We start from the raw sequence: 22,958 nt of genomic DNA on the forward strand, positions 1-22,958 counted from the left end.
AGTAGGTTTACAGAAGAGGTCAGTCTCAATTGAACCTTCTTCAAGTTTTACTATGGTATCTAAAAATTCTATTTCTTTTCTTGTCCATCGAAGGCTGTATTGTCTGGAGTCACTGTTTCTGGTAGTACTATGCGTTGTCGGCTTAAGGTGTCCCTGTTCTTTAACCCAACCCGGAGACTTGGTAGAAGTAATGAAGATTCAAAGGCATCAAAAGGAAATTCACGACTCGGTTTATTGGCACAGTCACAGCTGCATACAAGTTTCCAACTAAATAAAGACTCGTTTTACACAACATATACACAGAGTCTATATCACTCGATGTCCATATATTCCCAAACCTGAACAATACAATTGAATCAAAACAAAGTATAATGATCAGACTGCTCACTTAACTGCTATTATACACGGAGACTCTCTAGCTTTCTTCATGCAGACGATCGCGAACAAAAACCCCTGTCCCTTCCACCACAGGATCTTTTTTGGTTGTTCCTAAAGGTCCCCCCCTGCAACACTAACAACTGTGCTTTAAGGTTCCCCCTCCCCCGTTTTATTTTATTACGACTGTCTTATTTATTTATTAACTAGATGGGGCTCAGGCCAAGAGATGCATGAAGCACAATTAATATTATTTATTATGGGGTTTAAATCACCATGGTATATATATATATATGTATATACTATATATTTATGATGCATTGTATATATGCATGTATGTATTGTATAATTGCTTTGGCAACACCTGCTATTGTAAGTCATGCCAATAAAGCACCATTGAATTGAATATAACTAACACACACACAGAGATACACTCACTCACACACACACACAATCTGCCAGTTGTCAGTAAATCCAAAGCTGCAAGGCACTTAGATTATCAAATGTGTTTTTGATATGACACTGATAAGGGAAGCTGCTCTCTATTCTTCATGCATTGCTATCACAGCCTTCTAACTGCACTGTTTCATACTCAAGAACTGAATACGGATCAATATCATTCACTGATAGAAGCATTTAAAGATACTACATTTATATTGCATGTTATATCACATGCTATTAGACCCACACAGCATTACATTGCACTTGTTGATTATAGATATGTTTGTATGTATTCAGTAACAATTCAAGCTCAGGATGTCTGTTTTAACCCATTTTAACTCAAATTAAAGTTTCTTTGAAAAAATCAGAACACAAGCTGCATTAATGTAATTTGATACATGACATTTAGACGTAACTTCTGCAGTTAATGAAATTAGAGTAAGTTATCATAACAATATAGATAAGGAAAAGATTACAAAGTAACCTGTCCTCAAGGACTTAATGGGTTAAATTCAATTTAAGAATTATTTTCATAACATGAAAAAATAAATAAAGAACATTATGGTTGTTCGTTTAGAAATTCTGCTAAAAGTATACAATAAGATAACAATGACTGAGGAAAATGAAAGCACCGCTGAGACAGTGGAATGACTGCACTGGTACATGTCTACTATCAGGTCTATGATGCTTTCATATTATGGGGTTTGTTCTGTTTTTTACAATACAAGTATTAGCTTGTGCTGGCATTGCATTGCACACACTTTTGTCTGAAAGATTTTCAACTTTTCAGAAGTACTGCTGAAAGCTACAAATGTACTCAAAGCTCTGAGATTAAGAAAGGATATTTTATAAAGAGTATTTGAAAATGAAAAAAGGATAAAGCTCTAAATAGATAACTGTATGATAAGAATGTTCCTACATTTTGTAAACATGAAAAGCCTTTAAGAGATGAAAGACCTCCATTGTGTTATTTCTCATTGCATGCATATCTTTGATGCTGTTGAAATTTTAAAAGAACAAATCATTTTAGCCCAGAAGCAATATTTGCAGGGAGTAAACAATGGAAATGAACTCCCAGCACTCTCTTTATAAGCACTACTGAAGGGTTTGAAAAGCAGCTCTGCAGTACTGTTATATAGAGACGAGCCATGTGTGGGCAAATCACTGTGTTTTTAGGACTTAAATTATTGAGGCTGTCGCAAGTGACGCTGAACCAGTTAGTCTGTTCAGTAAAACATTGGATCCTTTGCATGGAGGGTCTCAGTAAGCTACAGTGCACGGTTCATCAACTGATTCAGATTCAGTTATGTTAAGTCTGCCAACTGATGATGTAGGGCAAGGCAACAACTGAGTGCCCGGAAATATGAATAACAGTGAGTTTTGACCTCCTTTAGTATTCTGGATGGAGCGCATACCTTGCAAAATGACCCTGTATGAACAAAATGAAATATATAGAAATAATATGTACAGCTAAACATCTCCAAGTATCTTATAGGAATGAAGTCAGACCATGGAAATCCACACCTGTGATGGAGAAACTTTGGATCAAGGGATTTGTTGTGGAACCAACTGGAGCTGAACCTGGCACAGAAGTTGAATCCTGCTGGGAACGGGCAGATATCCTGGACATGGACTAGGCGATTTCAAATATGGAATGTACTTTGATATAAAAAATAAAGGGTTAGAGGTTTTTTGAAGGAAGGATAAAGAAAGAGTATTGTATTGTCAGTAGACGGCTCCCTTGCTCCATGAAATAGGTCAGTCCACTTGTTGTTTTGACAGGAAATTAATTAAGTATTTAGTAATCTGGGAATGTCTAAGAAAATATATAATAAACGATTTACTGTTTGTATATCTAATCTTCAGAAAGCATGATGCTTGATAAAAATGCACAATTCCGGCTTAAAAAGTGGACGTTAATCACACCTATAAATTTATGTTTCCAAAGACAAGATAAGAAAGGGATTCTTTGCAACATATAAATCAACATTAAAACTTAGCAGCCAAGGTCTTACGAAAAAAATCTGTTTCGGCTGGATTTTGTATGAACAAAGGACAGGGTCAAGCCTAGTTCTGTCATTATAAAATATATACAAGTTGAATGCATTTATACTGGCCTGTATTTCCAGTCAAATCTTAGAGGGAATCACCAAAGAAATAAAGTGATATTATAAATTCTAGGAGCGACTGTTAAACTGAAGTAAATTAATTAAAAGTTTATCTTATAATGCCACATTTATAGTTAAAAAAGGTTCAGTGCTAATTGACACTGTTTATAGTTTATAATGGTCAAAAATTAGAAATTAGACAGAAAGGTATTGCAAATTAATAAAATAAATGATTAACCTTGTCTAGACAGAATGATATTTGAAACTAAAAATACCTATTTGATTTCATAGGATTGATAATCTGTTTTAAGTATTTGGTATAATGAGAAAGCATATTATCTAAACTGACGAGTGTTATTGCTTGTTCATGACTTTACTGTAGTGATAAAAGGATTAAAAGCTGGAGCAGTATTCAATTTAATTAATTGGGGGAATTGGTTCAGTTTCTTTCTCCTTCTATTAATCAAAAAGGCCTTTAGACATCATAATATCCATTAAATTATAGAATATAAAAGGTATTATGCTATGTTTTTGTGTTAGTTTGTAATAATATACTATAATGTACCTTGTTGTTAATCCACTATACTATTGTCTAATGATGGTAGATGGAGTCATTATAATGTGGTTCTTTAAAACTGCTGCCTAGCATTGAGAAAAAGGGGCCTCTCTCCTTATCAAAATGTACAGCTGTAGAGAAAGGAGGGGTCTTCTTACATTCCACTCTAGCAAAGCTGCAAGTCTTATAGATTTGGAATTTAAGGTTTATGGAATTAGTGGTTTAGCACAGATAAGAATATATCTTGAAATAATATGCAAAAATTATGGCTTAACAGACATTGATAGGTCATATATCTAAAAAAGTGTTTGCACAGACTTTGGCCTTGAAAAAACAAGAGACTGTGGAAATTGCTTGCAATAGCATATTCTCAGTCAGGTACAGGTCAGAGCCTGGTTAGTGCATCTTTTAAGGGATAAATAATTGTAATGAAAATTATTACCACTTAAACTTAGTAAAACTAATTGACTTGAATATTGTATGAGGCAATCTTTTGTCAAATACTCTGTTAGACAATAGTATATGGAATCAAAGCTGACTCATTAAAACATGATGAAACACAATATGAAGTTAAAAGAAACACATACCTTTAATTTAGCAAAATATAATCAATTAGAAGATGATGTCACATATTAAGAACATCTCTCATATATAACACATATAAAAATAGTGTTTTGCATGCACATATAACATAAGTGTTTTTTTATATTATATTATAAACCAGGACCCTGGGAACCTTGGTTCACTTGACTTTTCAGATAAAGGAGGGGCTCGGAGGAAAGCAAGGAATGAGATCATAGGTTGGAGTTGAACAAATATGAAGTCTTGAATTTATTGGTACATGACTCTAATTAGTTCTGAAAAGTTGGTCCGGATCTTTTGAAAACTATTATTTGTAAAAGGGATAAGAGCTGACTCAACAGATTAATGATTGGATTTAATTGAGGCGTCCCATGTATTCCAATGAGATGAAAAACCTATAAAACTCCTAAGTAATTACAATGGAGTACCACACTCACACCTGACGGTAATGTGGTCCATTATCTGCAGACCTACACAATTGAGCTGATTGAACTCAGTTTCATTTGCCTGGTGAAGACAGTCATATTCTTTTACGATTTATATTAAAGGGTAAGCATTAATCAATTATTATTTTATCTCAAATGTATCGCATGCATTGCTATAAAGGATTCACACTATGTTTTAGAATTAAGAGAGTATGCTGTTGAATATGCTGAAATATACCATTGGGTGCTTTGGGTGATGTGTTCTTGGCCTGCCCGCAGGCCTTGCAAATACATATAAATGTATTGAAGTGTTAACGTTGATATCTGTTAAGACACTGGACTGCCCAGAGCGTCTATCAGCTGGGGAGTAATAACATCTCTGTCCTCCTAACGTCTCCCCTGAGATAAGAGTGTATGCTGAGCAAATAGAAAGAGTACATATGAAATCTGAACCCTCAGAATTCGTGACAAGGCATATTACAATGAAACTCTTATAAGCAGGACATTTGATCAGTGAAAAAAGGCATCTGGAAGTAATATTATAAAACAAATGATTTAATTGTGAAAAGCTTCACATTTCTTCCTACTTTAATAAATGAAAGGGCCAACCATTGAGCTCAGTTAGGTGGCTGCCATGTATTGAAATGGTATCAATAAAATGTGTGTTTATTTTACTTCAGTGGTGACATTTTAAACTGTAATGTTCAGGAACACCAACTTGAATATCAGTCCTTCATATTTATATATGACTGTCGTAACACTGTTGTGTAATTTATAACATTTCAAACCCCCCAATGTAGCTAAAGAGTGGGACTGCCAAGTTATTTTGTTAACTAGTTTACGTAGCTGTGCCCTTTTATACCCAGGAGCTCACTTGCGGATGTTGGAAAATGAGCAGCCTGCGGACAGACAAAGCCAAGCCTGGCAGCTGTGCTCACCAGCAGCCTGGTCTGTATGGGCTGCTGTAGAGACGTGAGCTGATGCAGCCTTTGCCAGTTTTACCTTCACAATCTGTTGGAGCGACGGGGGAAATGCAACTCCCCTCGTCAGAGCCCCAAACAAAATGGACAACTTGGTACTGCCAGGACTCAAACCTGCCCTCTCTTGACTGCATGACTTTTGATACAAAAGCCTGGGAGAAGAGAGTAAAATAATATACAGTATCTGACAGATCAAAATGCTAAAGGCATTTATTTAAAAGACCCTGAAGACATTTTTCATTTCGCCCTAACCCTAACCCCACCTCCCAAAAAAGAAAAAGACAACCTGCATGGTGTCTACATTAATGGAGGCAGTAACTACCAAATCAGATTTTTTTTGTATCAAATTAGCTGTCTCTTTTAGGCAAATCAGACAGGTGAATAAGGCTTGGGTCATATTCTGTCACAGCGCACATTACTAGACATTGCCAGGAATTACACTTTTTGAGAGAATCACAGAATACAGCTGTGTACCAAATGTAATAGTACTTTAGGATTTGGGGATTTTTGGTGGCTTATTTATTTATTTAGTTATTAGGGAAGTGGCAAACTAATCGAAAGCTGTGTTTAAATATGGAACTTTTATTTAGCTCCAACTGCACCACAGGTGAACACAGCTTAAACAATATGGTATTATGGGGTTTTGTAATGAAGTTATGAATTCATAAGACTGCAAAAAATTACCATGTATGATAACAAGCAGTATTATTATTATTATTATTATTATTATTATTATTATTATTATTATTATTATTATTAATAATAATAATAATAATAATAATAATAATAATAATAATAATAATAATAATAATAATAATAATAAAGGTTTTATGGAACCTTACCTTCACAGTTTAAGATGAAATACTGCATATTGGGACTGAACGATGCACTGACATAGCCACAGCCCTCAATTAGGTCACAGGATAGACAACATCTGTTAAACGTCCCAGTAGTGTCAGCACTAAATTGTGGAAAGTATAGAATCACATGAATTCATGATTCAGGAAAACCAAAACATCATATCAAAGCTTCTGAGCGGGTCTTTAAAAATGCGATTTGATTGTTGAATAATAGAAACAGTTAACAGCATATTATGTTTTGTAGTGTAAAACAAACCTCTCCCTTTTGAAATACTAGATTACCACATGTTGCAATACAGCCTTGTTTAGTAGCACTGTATAATATGACATGCACATAACCATGTAATAACAGGGCAATAACTGGAAACTTGCCAATTACATGGTAACTACCAGTGGTGTTACCATGTCATTATATCAGGTAACAAAACACTCTTCAGCAAGGCCATTTCCATGCTATGGAACTACACAGCAGTGAATGAGTATGAGCCAAACCCATTGATAATTAACCAGTCATTACAATGTAAGTACATGGATATTCATGCAATTCAATCTAACATGCTAGCCTTGTTTTTTCATTGATCTGTGGTTTAAACGTTTGCAATCTAAGGTAATATTGAAATACATTACATCTGGTACAGTTAACATAATACAGTTACAGTTTCTTATTTCAGTTCTAAAGAGACGATTCTTACCTATGCCTTTACATAAATCCAGAAAGAAATAACAAAGGCTACAATGTTTTGCCCATATTTACCTGTACAAATGCCTCCTTTTCGAATCATCTTCTGTGCTCAGAAAATAGCTAAGAGTAAATCATAAAAAAAACAACTGTAATTAGTGCAGTAACTTACTAAAAACAAACTACACTTTCCTGGTCATTTCCCCTGGAGAGTGAAATGGTCCAACCCCTTCAGGGCCTTCTTTCCTGTCACTAACCAATCAGCTGCTTCCCTGACATGCTTTTCAGACAGTAAGATTCTTAGACCCTGTAGACAGTGCTGAGTGAAATGATAAAGGACCAAGGCTTCTTGTATCTACTGTAGTGCACTACAAGATGTCATGTATTAAATGAAAATACAGTTTCTATAACATGTGTTTCTTTCAAAACTGCACATCTGAGATCTACATTGCTTAAAAGGGGATTTAGTACATAAAATGATATAGGAGAGTAGGACATTGTAAAAAAACAAAAACAACAACAACAACAACAACAACAATAAAACTTTACATTTTCTGTTTCGCTTCATCGAAAGACAAAACCTCCGTCACATCCCAGTCCCCTGAAGTTATCGACTGCAAAGTGTCTGTGGAACCGTTATTCTGAAGAAAAAAAAATACAAACTCAGCAGACTGGATTTAATCTGATCCTTCAACAGATTTCTTGTAATGTTTGATTTTCTGTGTTTCATGTCCACCAACATTTCATTCAAAACTGGAAACAGAACTTTTTGTGAAAAAAGATAATGTATCATTTACATGTGTAGAAGTTAAAACAGAGTGGCTGTGAACAGGTTAACTTCTACTGGACAACAAGACAATGAAATAATCTAGCTGTGTACCAAACATTAGGACACAAACTCAAAGTGTGCTGCTTCTGTAAGGAATGTAATCTGGCAGTCATGGTGACCAACACATTTAACATGCAGGGTTCAGATGAAGATCCTGTAAAGAGGAAGGCACTGTCTTGTTGCAAGATTCAGTGCTGTTTTTCTATTGTTTTCTATGTTATATGTTGCTGTGCTTTGTCTGTGTATTTTAATTAACTCAATGTAAAGGCAAGCTTGAGGAAAGTTACTAATAAGGACATGTTTCTTATTTGGTATGATCTATGGAGGTTACCAGGGTCTTGTAATCTTCTGTACCAATGTCCTTGTACTCTCTTATAGTAATGTGTCTTATTAGCAGTGTGTGTGTGTGTGTGTGTGTGTGTGTGTGTGTGTGTGTGTGTGTGAAATGCATGGACTGAGTCTGTTGATCTCAGAAGATTAAACCAAGAGAAAAAAGACACAGGAGGACACCAAGCTGTACTGGAGAACAGCTACACAAAGAAAGGGTTGTTGAAGAATGATGATGTCACCACAGGCCTGTTTAGAGCTTGTGTGTTAGACCAGAGGAAGAAGAGAAGACTGCCATGCTCTGTGTCTCTGAGATTGGTAATCATGCCTTTTCGTACTGTATGCTGTTCTGTAAGTTTAATAAAGCATCAGTATTAAACTGACTCGTTGTTTTGAGTGATTCACCCTGCGTTAATCCACACAATAAGACTCACACCAGTGAGCCAGTTAACAATGTGAATCTTAGATATGAGGCTTTGACTTGAGCAAGGCCGGCTTTCTGAAATAACTGCCACGGATTTGCAAATTCATACATGCTTCTCACACTGAAGATCATATGACTATCATTTCATGTATACATATACATATAATAACAAAGCCGTAAGAACCTGTACCTGGGAAGAAGACATAGCAATATGGAAAAACTTTCCCCGTCCCCCTTGTGGAATCGCTCGTGTGAAGAAGAATGTCTTCCCATCTTCAGAGAACAGAGGAGCTTCATTCTGCAAATAAGGGTTTCAGAATGAGTATGTATGACCAGGGGTATATTTTAACTAGTTTCAGATTTTATCCAATAAACACTAATACATATGAAAATACCAGAGACTACTACTGTAAATTAACTGTTTGTTTTGTTACAATAGAGGTACAGCCCACACAGTAATTCCCATCTGTGCTGTTCCAGGATTTTATGTGAATTCCCATCTGTGCTGTTCCAGGATTTCATGTGAATTCCCATCTGTGCTGTTCCAGGATTTCATGTGAATTCCCATCTGTGCTGTTCCAGGATTTCATGTGAATTCCCATCTGTGCTGTTCCAGGATTTCATGTGAATTCCCATCTGTGCTGTTCCAGGATTTCATGTGAATTCCCATCTGTGCTGTTCCAGGATTTCATGTGAATTCCCATCTGTGCTGTTCCAGGATTTCATGTGAATTCCCATCTGTGCTGTTTTACAGGATTTCATGTGAATTCCCATCTGTGCTGTTCCAGGATTTCATGTGAATTCCCATCTGTGCTGTTCCAGGATTTCATGTGAATTCCCATCTGTGCTGTTCCAGGATTTCATGTGAATTCCCATCTGTGCTGTTTTACAGGATTTCATGTGACGATCCCGGGCTGCCTCAATACTCAGAATCAGTGAATTCTCTTATTCATATTAATAAAAGCTCTGATAAACACCGATTTTAAACCCTCTACAAAAAGCCCCACAATTAAATAAATAAACACTGAAAACTTGAATAAATAAATTAATATGTTACTCTAATAATAGTAATAACAATATTTGACATATAGAGTAACACATTTCTTAAATATGTAATAAAAAAAATACAAACAAAATGTTTGGCACACTTCACCATTAATATATATTTTTGTCCACACCTCTCGCTTCAGGCAAGACTAGTAAGTCTGACTATAAAAAAAAGATATATCAAGATTGATCTTTGCTTGATCTTCCTGTGAAAGCAGCATTCCCATGTCCAGTGTTATGCTATGTGCTTCCAGTGAAAGCAGCATTCCCATTGTGCTCACCTGTCTGTGCAACCAGCCCTCACTTTCATCTTCATGTTTCTGAAAAGAGAATTAGGTATATAGGTGATATTGAAATGATGAATAAGATCATTAGATACATAGGTGATATCAAAATGATTAGTAAGATAATTAGGTATATACCGGTAGGTGATATCAAAACGATTCATTCAAATATCTCATAGCACATGGAAAATATACTATTATATTAACTACTGTTTTGACAACTGGTTTTCTAGTATTCGTTTTTATCTGACATGATCAATATGAAACCAATATAAATATGAATGCCCTTTGGACATGGTAATAGAACCTGGGCATGAGAATAAGGTATTTTTAAATAAGGTTTAAATAAACGTGTATGAATGATTGCTGCTGTAAACAAGGAAGAATAATTTGAGCAGGGTAACTTTTTATCAGTCAAAGTACTGGTTTTCATTGTCATACTAGTTTTGTTAATGAGTGCATAAAAAATACAATTTGGACAACAGCATTAGCTGCATACCTTCGTACACACACCAGTAGTAGCTTCACACAGAGTCATGATAGAGATGTTCTGGGCTCTGTTGAGCCAGTTGACAGCCAGCTTAGTGCTTGTTGCCCATTTCACCATCGTGATGTAATACTCCCTGTAAAAGGTTTATGTTTATACGGTAAATAACAATTGAAATCCTGAACAGCACAGTATTCTACTAAGCAGGGATGTACACATGCATTTAGTACCCACTGTATATGGAAACTTCACAAAACACTTGGTAAAACTTTACAGAAAGTGTCTCAAATCACTGTGTATTTACATAGTAGTTACTTAGTAAACACATGTGCACTTACACGTAATTACAATGTTACTATGCATAGTTACAATGTACTTAATGTGTACATATTTTTGCATGATATAACCCTTACCCTAAACATAGCCCTACCTAACCCCTTTTCTGATACAACTCTGTACTTACATATCCTGCAAACATATTTATTCATGCATTTACTAAGTAACTACTCTGTAAAGACACAGTAATTAGAGACACCGTGTCTTTACAGAGTTGTTATTAGAGACACTGAAAGCTAATAAACATGGAAAACCAGGGTAACCTATGGTAAATACATAGTATAGCTGTGGGAAAAGCATGGTAAAACTGCAAAAATACTGTGGTAAACTTTTATAGATGTGTATAGATGCATACCTGAATTTACTTGTTAGCTTAGTAGTAACAGATAAGTAAGCTGAATTTGTGAAGTGTGGTGATTTTAGAAATGAATCATCAGGCTGTGCAACTATCCATTTCCACCCCTTTGCAGCTGTGTGAACTAGGAGTCAGTATATGGAAATATCAGTGCACACTGTATGTTGAGATTGAAAAACCCTTTTAAATGTCATGACACATACCGTATCCTCTGATCTTCAGGACGTTTCATTTCAGTAGTATGCGGCGGCCCATTCAGGTTCACCACATACAAGGAAATCGTTGGGTTTTCCTTCCCAGCCTGCAGGGTTACATGCACAGTAATGCACAACAGTAATACTGGACATGCACAGAAAGTAGCCCTGACAGCTGGCATTATCAGATGATCAGCCATTTAGGTGTGAAGCACCTGCTATACTAGAACTTCACCCAGCAGAGATAGGAGGAACAGGGGCTGAAACATCGGGAGCATAAAATAACCTTGGGAAGCAAGGACGCCACTGATTCCTTGTGGCAAGTCGGTAAGTATGTATATTTAGCTGGAGCGGTAAGAACAGTCTATAGAGTCATCACATTTAAAATTGTACCTCACACGACATCACTAATTTGTGCAGTCTTTGGCTGCATTCACACTTGGTCCGTTTCAAACAGACTCGGTCTGGTTCGTTTAGTTTGAAACAATGTATCAATGTGTTTGCTGTTCACACTTATCTGTGAGCAAAGGGGCTGAGTTCATCTGGATGCAAGCAAACTTTTTTGTATTTTTGGTCCTTTTCGTTTGTGTTCCCAACGCAGTTTGCAAGTGCACTCGGTTTGTTTCTATGGTCTGTGAACCGGATGTTTACAATATCCTGCAAGGTATCTTAGTATCTTGAACGATGGCAGCGATTGATGTATTGCTGTGGTTTTTAATAGTATGTTTTGGATTGTTACATATTGCTGTGGAAGAAAGCAATGATGAACTCTGAAGGAGAGTTCAGGAAGTCGACAGAGAACATTCTCACTGTCCTCAACCACTACTGAATGCGTTCTTTACATTTCTATCAGAGCTTCAGTTTCTCTCACTGTCCATGTAGTTCCCCAGGGACATTTTGTTTTTTGATCTACTTGTTTCCTCAGAATATGAACTAAACTACGCGCAAAATGTTTACTTCCTAGTCAGGTTACCTCGTATAGTTCGTTTCCTATGTGCAGAAGAACCGAGTCCAGCTGTTGTTCATATTGAGGTTTAGCAAGCGAACCAGACTCAGTGTGTTTGCCAAACAGATCAAGACCACCTCTTTAGATGGACTTGGTACGGTTCGTTTCCCAAGCGGACTTTGTTGCTCACACTTCACACCGAATCGTACCGAGTGCAGACCAAACCGTCTAAATGGACTCAGTGTGAGCACAGCCTTATATACAGGACCAAGCACGTTCTGCTCACCCTCTTCAAAGTGTGTCAGATTGTGTCTTGCCTATCATTACAGAAACTAACTTGCCACCTGTTGTTTTCATATAATACAGAATATATGCTGGGATGAATCTGCATACCAAATTAATCAGACACAATCGATAAATTTTTTTATTTTATTTTATTTTTTTAACCACCTACTATTCATGCCCAGCAGGCAAAGGTAAATCTGGAAAAAGCCAGCAGTTTAGTAACCTTATGAAAGCTATGGGGATGAAACAGATATATAATATTCCTGAATTCCCTTGTTGTAAACACAGCTGTTGTTTGCTCTTCTTACCTTTGGGTAGTGGTATTCTTTCCCAGTAGGGTATGCAGAACCTGTGTACATGGGAATCTCCATTGTGGGCACCTGTGTGTCATTGATAGTGGCGTATGCTAACCTGGCACCATCAGGAGACCACCAATGAGCAATGTGGCTTCGGAAAATCTCCTCTGTGAAAACAGAATAAAAAATACAACACAAGATAAGCCTTTGTAATCATTTACATTTTCTAACATGACTTACAGTACAAATGGCTTCTGATTTGTGAGTCTCATAATTCTAAGTGGTACTGTTTTTTGGTTTGTTTATCTTTCCCCAAGTTTGACTGTTTGGTTTAGTTTGGCATGTGGGTCTACAATCAATTGGAAATATATTATTATTTTTTATTATTTTATTTCTTAGCAGATGCCCTTATCTAGGGCGACTTACAATTGTTACAATATATCACATTATTTTTACATACAATTACCCATTTATACAGTTGGGTTTTTTACTGGAGCAATCTAGGTAAAGTACCTTGCTCAAGGGTACAGCAGCAGTGTCCCCCACCTGGGATTGAACCCATGACCTTCCAGTCAAGGGTCCAGAGCCCTAATCACTACTCCACACTGCTGCCCAGTAAATCACTTCTCATAGAAAGAAAACACTGAGGGCCCCGATGAATTTAATGTGAGGGTGTTTTGTCTGCAGAAATCCGGCACATTTTCAGATTTGCCTGATTTTTTTTCTCCATCCAATAACAAACAAAAGCAATCCCAACATATGCTAAATTACAAAATCCTTTCTGGTGACAGTGTTGTTAAAACTAATCGTGGCTTTCCAGGATTTCTAATAAGCTTCATAATTAAAGGCAAGCCTAGAATTTAATAAAAGTCATACTTTGAGTGTCAAATTGTATTCTATGATTCTCTAGATTAGACGGCAACACAATCTTTCAGGATGGATGGTGGACATTTCATGCAGGGCCATTTACCTCTGCTTCCAAATGTATGCTTTAAGTAATTATTTTCACATTATTCCACTCTCTGTTTCCAACTAATTTGTTCACCTTTCGCTTTCAAAACAACAATGACACCAAGTTACTTACTCAACACATAACCATGGAAAACCTCCCCACTCCTATCCAATCGTAGCTTTAGGCTTGTATGGAACTGTAGCAATAAAATGATCATTTAGTGTTGTCTCTGTCTGTAAAAGAATAGGTCTCCTAGTGTAAGGGTCCAGTATGTTGAATGGAGAAGGTAATACAGGTCTCTTAGTGTAAGGGTCCAGTATGTTGAATGGAGAAGGTAATACAGGTCTCTTAGTGTAAGGGTCCAGTATGTTGAATGGAGAAGGTAATACAGGTCTCTTAGTGTAAGGGTCCAGTATGTTGAATGGAGAAGGTAATACAGGTCTCCTAGTGTAAGGGTCCAGTATGTTGAATGGAGAAGGTAATACAGGTCTCTTAGTGTAAGGGTCCAGTATGTTGAATGGAGAAGGTAATACAGGTCTCTTAGTGTAAGGGTCCAGTATGTTGAATGGAGAAGGTAATACAGGTCTCTTAGTGTAAGGGTCCAGTATGTTGAATGGAGAAGGTAATACAGGTAAAATCCCATTCCATGTATGTTAAGTGCTGTTTCAGCAGAATTTCAGCTCAAGCTTAACTGGGAAAACAACCAACTGAATTGATCGGGTGAAAAGAAACATCTGAAAGAAACATCTCCTCCATAGCCTGAGAGATCATTCCCAGTTAGAAGGTAAAATGGCTAACTACTATTTTGACTGTAAGCTAGGTGACTACCATTACTCACCTAGAAAAATGTGTTGCAATAATTGTGATGTTTCTGTATCTTGAATAACCAATGAATGTAATCAAATGTAATCATGTATTGGATATAATCATCTGTTCAAAATAATCTTTTCTTAATCAATAAACTGCCTAATTTGAATACTGTATCAAAGTAGAATGATCTGATTCATTACAATAAATAATGAAGTTACCACAGTACCCTGCAGAACAGTGGGTTCATAATCTGATAAACTCATGCCTAGTCACATGACCACAATGAGGCAATGAACTGAGATAAAGGTGATGGTGCTGTTTCCAGTCAGCATCTGAAATGGTTTATGAGATTATTGGTATCTATTTTAGAAGTCAGGATCCTTTGGCTATACTGTACATAAGGCATGAATTACACAGCTTTCAAGTGATGAAACGTATGAAAAAAAGAACTCAAAATACATAACAAATTGAATGATGAAACTGTATTGTAAAGATATATTCAAGGATGCGATGACTATAAGTAAGAAAATTACAATTTGTTTTTGCAATCCAAACAGCAAAATGCCAAAAACTAGCGCTCTTAACAACAACAGTGTCGTCGCTCCTGTTCAACAGATTAGCCGGCCCTCCAGATTAGCCGGCCCTCAGACTTGAAGATTATGTTAAAACATGGCTAGGCAAAGGAGGGGATGCAGCTTCCGATTTCATCAATAAGACATGAAATCCTGATAAACAAGCAGATTTTGAAGCATATATGGGAGCTACTGTAAATCAAGGTCAGTACATTAGGTCTACAAACAAAAATGCTGTCCCCTTCCTTAATGATAAGAGCCGGTACCTTTTTGTTTACAGATGAACCCTGCCTCCACCTATCCCTCACACTTCAGCCCTACTCCCTCTCTCGCTCCATCCTGCTTCGTCAGCTGCAGCTCAGCTACTACTTTCAAACACATGGTACTAGGCCATTAAGAAAGCTCACCATTTAACTACTTTTTGAATGGAATACTGCATTGTGCACTTATGTCAAGATGTACAGGCACCAGTGTGCCCCACTGCATTAAGTCTATGAGTAAATGTATTTGTAATTAGCTTGTGGAAATGACAATGCAAAACAAACAAAGGAAATAACCTAGATGGTCTCAGTGGCTTTTCCCCTGTAACTAATACAAGAAATAAAAAAAAAAGATTTGCCTCCATGCAACTTCCTTCATCGAATAAGCTGAACAAACTAAATTCAAAATATGCACACTTAATCTGAAGTTAAATTTGAATTTCCTTTGAGATCTTACATATCTGTTGGTCAATTGCCTCTCCAAAGACTGGTCATTTAATATGCATGGCAAAGATAGCCAAAGACCGGTTATTACGTTTAAATAGGATCCTTAATTGAATGCAAATCCAATTAAGGAGCAATAATTCACTAAATCCATTGAACACTAATGTAAGACGAAGAGTCTGGAGACCTGCTGAGGGTTGCTGCAGTTATCAGCTCTGGGTGAAAGCAACAGTTGGTGACTTGGGCGAACCTCTTACATGAGTTCAAGAGGACGGGCTGGAGCACAACATTAATAACTGGCGTGAAACGTTCAGAACATCAAGACGAAAACAGCAAACAAAGTCTAATATCACAGATTCAGTAAGCTTAAAAGGTTGTAGAAATGAGTTATTTTAAGAATTAGCATTTTTTAAATAACTAGCATTCTGCTCTAAATTATTTTATTAGCATGATAAAAAAAAAGAAAAAACACATTATCACAGTGACAAGAAACCTTCATTGAACATTAATTGCATGTATTGCTAAAAACTGCCCAAGCTCCCTTTTATAATCATTTCAATAATTAATAATAAAAAACGTTCAAATTTGACTGTTAAGCAGAGGGAACACAAAGTCATTTTGTGGCTTGGAACTTGGTTTCAGGAGAACAGGTTTCAGACCACTGCATGGCACACCAGACAGGACTTGGGGTTTGATACAGCAAAGTTGCCTCAAACTAGGTCTCCTGGTCTCTTGGAACCAGGTTTCAGTCAGCTAAAGTCTTAATTCCGTATTGCACAGGTCTATTGTGTGCAAAGATCACATTCAAATGTAAGCATGTTGAGACAGCTAGTTCCTTAGCTGTGTCAAAAGCTGAGGGAACACAAAGCCCCTTTTTCAGGAACAGTGGCTTGAAACCTGGTTCCAGGAGACCAGGAGACCTAGTTTGAGGCAACTTTGCTGTAAAAAAAACAAGTCTGCCCTGGTATGCCATGCAGTGGCCTGTAACCAGTCTCCTGAAACCATGTTCCAAGATACAAAGTGGCTTTGTGTTCCCTCAGCTTAACAGTAAAACATTCCAGGTAGATTCTTAGAAGGCCTCCATGCTCCCCTCTGCCACTTCTGCAATGGTGTCTCTCTCAGGGGGCTGGCGACATTAGCCACCCTGCCTTGGAGGTCTCACCTCATCCAGGGCACAGAGAGGGAGACCCCGGGGCCAAGCCCTGCTGTACTCAAGACATCCTCGCACAGCCATTCATCTAGGCTAGTGAACTGATAGACGCAGTGCCATTCGTGCCAATAGCATGTGTCTTATACATTATGCAAAGACTCTTATACAAAGACTGTGCATGCTAATGATATAAATGTAAAATACAGGCGATACAGTAACTCTTGACAATATAAACACAGCTTATTAGTATTTTTTAAATGAATTAATCACTGTAATTGGCATGCTTAAACATATGATCAGCCAAAATATACATCTAAATGTAATTACTATAATCCATATTGCTGTTAATGTCATATTTCTTCCACTTTGCATTTAAAGCATTAAAAAAGCAGTTATTTATACACAGCAGGCATCCTTACTTGCATTGTAGCTGCTGGTGCCATAACAAGATTTATACTTTTTCTAATGTTGGATTCAATGTATATTTTCAAGGCTTACATCATCTAAGGCACATTACTGAGCAGGCAATTCACAAGAGCAAAATGGCAAAGCCCATTGATTATACATCCAGATGATTCGACTTTCCTCTTAACACCACAAGATACACACTGCATCCCACAGTCAATAACAGGTATTGGGAAAGTACCTTGCATTTTGAGTAAAGGACAACTAACTTAATATTGACCACAGAAGATAATATAATAAAGATATTTATTAAAGAGCAAGCATCAGCCAACCAAACTCAATTACCTGCCTGCACAAAAGAGGAAACATTTAGTGTAATGACGTCATTTCCTTGAGTTTCAGAGCCAGCAAAACGGTTTACTTCTGTTGGGCTTGATGTACAAAGCCCTGTAGCAAAAGGCTGTTTTTTAAATGTAATTTCCTGTTTTAAACCAGAACCAGTTATGTAAAAAAACAAAGAACTTAAAGCATTATTACAAAGCTGCTACCTTTAATCAGCATACGCTGCTGTGTGGATATGATGTAAGGTCTTTAAAATAACATTCGGAAGAGAAAGAGAGAGACATGCAAGAGATAATGGAATTCCTTCGACTCAAAAAATGAGTTTCATTCAATGTGTTTGCCTTGAAGGACAGTGCTGGGGGTAGTGCTGCTGAATAATGCATCACATAATTAAGATTCCCCAGTGCTACAGAAGCACAAGGGCTTTATTATCTGCCTTATTTGCTTCCTCTCCAAAGCAGTATAGCACAGCTTCTTGTAATTTGCAACATGCTAGGTATGTACTGTGGGCAGGATTTGCAAAAGTCAATAAATGATAACTCCAGTGTTAATCAACACATCGTTATGTAGCATTGATTTTGGCATTTTGAAGAGGTCGTTATGCATATCTCGTTATTAAATAATCATGCTAACGTGATTTCCAAAATTATGTTGATTTGTGAAGTAATGTTAATTTTCACTTGGAAAAGGAGGGTTTTATTTCATGAAAGACTATAACTCGCCTTGAAACAGAAATTTAACAGACCACGGCTGTGACGCCGAAGATACAGATCATAATAAACAAATCATGCAGCATGGTCCTAACAGCAGTTGTTAAGTATTCTGTAAACATTTTTTGTAATTGGTAAAAAGTTCAATATGGAGCTTGCTTTCAAAAGATATCACCACGGACATGAAGAATGGAATACCAAATGTGATCAGTGTTGCCAAGTCTCACGAGAAAAAAAAGCATGTCAGAGTATGGGTGTTTATGCAAATTCCAACCCAAGCCAAATCTCACTTATTATAGCGGACTTGGCAACTGTGAATGTGATCGAGATCATTGACGTGGATAACGTATGTAATGAGAAAGTGCATGATTAGAGGAATTCACTGAACAATTAACTATAAACAAATTGTGTATTGGGTTGGGGGTTCAATCGTAATTTTAAAAACTGAATAAATATATAATGAAGTGTTACACACATGGTATACATGTATAATAACTAACAACTACAAACACAAATGGCTCTTCAAACTTATTTATTTACAGCCTACAATCGTACACACTAAAATACATATAAAAGTAGATGTCAACATAAGATTATAAATTCCAACCAATATAGATAGATGGCTTACACTCTCGCTTTGACCAGTCTACGTGAAATCCACTTACATGTGCACTACAAGCCTACTGTAAGCCTACTGTACCAGGATTAATACTTTACAGTTCAAGTTATTTCACACCTCGGCATGTTTCTGATATACAGAATAAATAAAAGTTCAACAGAGGAACAATTTTTATATATTATGCCTCAGCGGAAACGTAAGTAATGAATCCTTTTCCTGTGAATAGATGGTACAGTTTTACAGTGCTCTGCACATTTTCAAATACAACCAAAGTAGATGCATTAATACTAACCCTGGCAGTCTGCATTGAAATATAATCAGTGTAAAAAAATAATAATTCAGCTGTCTCTGTATTTTTAATTTCTGATTAAATCTGAAGAAGGTCCGGTCCCTACTGGTTCAGATTAGTGACACTCTGCAGTGTTTCAGTGTAGAATTGTGAATAGATGGAAAACACGCATTGAAACAGAGGAACGGTACTCAATCGCTGCAGTTTAAAAGTGTAGTATCTAAAATCATCCACAAGATGGCAACATCAACCTTTAATATGAACCAGACTGGTGCAGTTTTAATTTAAAATAACCTTTTAAAAACATTATTTTAATATTAGTACTGCAAACCACTGGGCCCTGTGAAAAGATCAGAGACAAACACTGATTTTTAGAGAGGAAAACAATTATTTTAATAGTATACTGTCAAACAAATTAGACACTACTCCAGAACAATAACTGAACTGCTCTGTCCTGCAACTAACTCTGATTCTATTTGAATAATTTCAAATATAATGAGCTTTTAAAAAGTACCACATGAGAAACAAACTAGAATAACTGAGTGTCATTACTCTAGTTCACATTAATGCTAGCACTGCAGAAAATGGCATCTGTTATCTTTATCACAGTTAGGGTTAACAGCTTTCCAGAGTCACAAACTGGGACATATTTTTTATTTATTTTTTAATTCACTGATGCTGTAGAAACCCTGAAGCCATTAAAGAGGAAGTAGCAGGGTTCTGAAAAATATACCGTTATACACCCCTATGTGTTGATACAACTGTTTAAATAACTTACCTGTATTTTTCTTTTCATTGTTAACATCTGACAACTTTTTACACTTATAACTTTAAAGTCTGTTTCAAAGCTCTTTTCAAAATGGCCGCTCTAGTGCACTGATGATAGTGTAAGGATGATTACCCACATTGTCAAACAGCTCACACATCAATAACCATCCAGGATGTGGTACAGAACAGAAAAGCCACAGCACTTTTTCTTATGTTTTTTTCTTTTTATAATCATTCTTCCTGCAGTGTTTTAGAGGACAGATCACTGTGTGAATGACACATGCTCAGTACGTGGATCACTGTGTGAATGACACATGCTCAGTAAATGGATCACTGTGTGAATGACACATGCTCAGTACGTGGATCACTGTGTGAATGACACATGCTCAGTAAATGGATGACTGTGTGAATGACACATGCTCAGGACGTGGATCACTGTGTGAATGACACATACTCAGTACGTGGATCACTGTGTGAATGACATATTCTCAGTATGTGGATCACTGTGTGAATGACACATGCTCAGTACGTGGATCACTGTGTGAATGACACATGATCCTTCTAGTATGTGGATCACTGTGTGAATGACACATGCTCAGTACGTGGATCACTGTGTGAATGACACATGCTCAGTATGTGGATCACTGTGTGAATGACACATGCTCAGTACGTGGATCACTGTGTGAATGACACATGCTCAGTACGTGGATCACTGTGTGAATGACACATGCTCAGTATGTGGATCACTGTGTGAATGACACATGCTCAGTACGTGGATCACTGTGTGAATGACACATGCTCAGTATGTGGATCACTGTGTGAATGACACATGCTCAGTACATGGATCACTGTGTGAATGACACACAAAAAATATATAGCGTTACACACCCCCCCTGTGCAGGAAGAGCGATTACATTAAAAAAATATATAACGTTACACACCCCCCCCTGTGCAGGAAGAGCGATTACATTAAAAAAAAATATAGCGTTACTGTCACAAAGACGGCCGGAGTGGGTGGCGTCAGACCAGAAGCAGGGAGTAAACAAACGACAGAGAGATGGGGTTTTGGTGAGGCTGAACGCGTGATCGCGCTCAGCATTTAATAAACAGAACAGAAAATAAAAGGTTTGAAACACAAAAACATTGGACACGGCACTACACGCCAAAATAAATAGACATACAAAACGACTAAACGCTAAACAGACGGTGCAGGACAGACAGACGAACAAACACGGTGAGTGAAAACACGTTAACTATTACTTTTACTATTACTATTATTATTATTTTACTTCACCTCCGTCTCCAATCCCGTTCTCCACTCACCGAACACCAACCCCGACTGAGTGAAAATGTGCATCTATATATACTGTTGTGCTGGGATTCAATTACTAATTAATTATTCACTTGAATCCCAGCACGTGAATTAATTCTGTGCAACCCCGTGCTCACATATTACATTTAACCAGCACGTGAAGTGATTTGTGCTCTCCTCGTGCCTAAATACAAATCTACACTTTAAATATACGTGAAACACAGACCCGTTTATATCCCGTGTACCAATCTATACACCAACATTAACACACACACGCACGCAACATACAACACATAACACAAATGCACACAGGGGCGGGGTGCTTTGCCACATATACCCCCCCTTGTGCGCAGCACACATGGCCTCAACGGCCACCTCCCCCCTTAAAAATCCAGCAGTCCAGGACAAAGTCTCGGGCTGGGAAGGGAGGCTTCAGTGGGCCCATGGCTGGCCATGCTGTCAGCACCCCTGCCGGTAGTGGCACGGCTGACAGCCTGTTGGTCCCGTCCTGCAGCGAAAAAGCTGCGGGGGCAGGTGGTCCCCCGACCTCCCCCTTCTTCGTAGCCGGCAGCTCCCTTTGGTGTGGCTCCGACCACAGTACTGCCGGCAGCGAAGAAGCTGCAGTGGGAGCAGGTCTCCGGACCTCCCCCACGATCTCCGGCAGCGAAACTGCTGCAGTGGGAGCAGGTCTCCGGACCTCCCCCACGATCTCCGGCAGCGAAACTGCTGCAGTGGGAGCAGGTCTCCGGACCTCCCCCACGATCTCCGGCAGCGAAACTGCTGCAGTGGGAGCAGGTCTCCTGACCTCCCCCACTTTCTTCGTGGCCGACAACTCCCCTTGGTGGGGTTCCGGCCACAGTACTTCCTGCTGCGATGCGGAGCAACTAGCAGCCCCAGGCGATGCGGCACGGCTGGCAGCCCCAGGCGAGGGTGAAGCGTGGCAGGGAGTCAGGACCAGCCGGGATGCGGGTGTTGGCCCTCTTCTCGGCCTCTGCGACCAGGCGATTCTTACCCATGCTTCCCTCAGCAGCCTATGCAAGGGCTGCGGAGGGCCGCCAGCTTCACGCCCTGGTCTTTCTGGTGAAGGGAGAGGCAGCTCCTGCTTCTCTCCCCCTGATGGTGATGGAGGCAGAGGCAGCTCCCGCTCCTCTCCTCGTGATGGTGGGGAAAGTGATACCAGCAGGCATTCATCCTCTGCTGGTGGGGGAAGTGATACCAGCAGGCATTCATCCTCTGCTGGTGGGGGAAGTGATACCAGCAGGCATTCACCCGCTGCTGGTGGACATGGCGGAGGCAGAGGCAGCTCCTGCTGCTCTGCTCCTGCCGGTGGAGGTGGCGGAGGCAGAGGCAGCTCCTGCTGCTCTGCTCCTGCCGGTGGAGGTGGCGGAGGCAGAGACAGCTCCGGCTGCTCTGCTCCTGCCGGTGAAGGTGGGAGCAGCGTGTAGTCTCCTGGCGACGGAGGTGGGAGCAGCATGTCGTCTCCCCCTTTTTCAGGGGACTGGTGCTGCT

General features: G+C 38.4%; 1 protein-coding gene and 1 long non-coding RNA gene across 6 annotated transcripts in view; one reads left to right on the forward strand and one right to left on the reverse strand.

The window, feature by feature from the left end:
* The window catches only part of LOC117400354 (dipeptidyl aminopeptidase-like protein 6), a 279,665-nt gene that overhangs the window by 20,836 nt on the left and 235,871 nt on the right, over positions 1 to 22,958 (reverse strand). For all 5 annotated transcript variants that reach the window (XM_034000187.3, XM_034000189.3, XM_034000186.3 and 2 more), the window contains exons 9-16: positions 12,829 to 12,983; positions 11,299 to 11,396; positions 10,417 to 10,540; positions 9,915 to 9,953; positions 8,777 to 8,884; positions 7,556 to 7,647; positions 7,082 to 7,129; positions 6,310 to 6,428 (exon numbers count right to left, since the gene is read on the reverse strand). In XM_034000187.3, the coding sequence (XP_033856078.1) occupies positions 6,310 to 6,428; positions 7,082 to 7,129; positions 7,556 to 7,647; positions 8,777 to 8,884; positions 9,915 to 9,953; positions 10,417 to 10,540; positions 11,299 to 11,396; positions 12,829 to 12,983 (783 nt within the window). The remainder of the gene's footprint in view (positions 1 to 6,309; positions 6,429 to 7,081; positions 7,130 to 7,555; positions 7,648 to 8,776; positions 8,885 to 9,914; positions 9,954 to 10,416; positions 10,541 to 11,298; positions 11,397 to 12,828; positions 12,984 to 22,958) is intronic.
* LOC131736984 (uncharacterized) lies at positions 1,857 to 5,126 on the forward strand. Its single transcript, XR_009328588.1, has 2 exons — positions 1,857 to 2,189; positions 2,312 to 5,126. It is a non-coding gene; the product is annotated as an uncharacterized LOC131736984 (long non-coding RNA).

The sequence above is a fragment of the Acipenser ruthenus genome, chromosome 4 (assembly GCF_902713425.1).
Source record: "Acipenser ruthenus chromosome 4, fAciRut3.2 maternal haplotype, whole genome shotgun sequence".
Lineage (NCBI taxonomy): Eukaryota > Metazoa > Chordata > Actinopteri > Acipenseriformes > Acipenseridae > Acipenser > Acipenser ruthenus.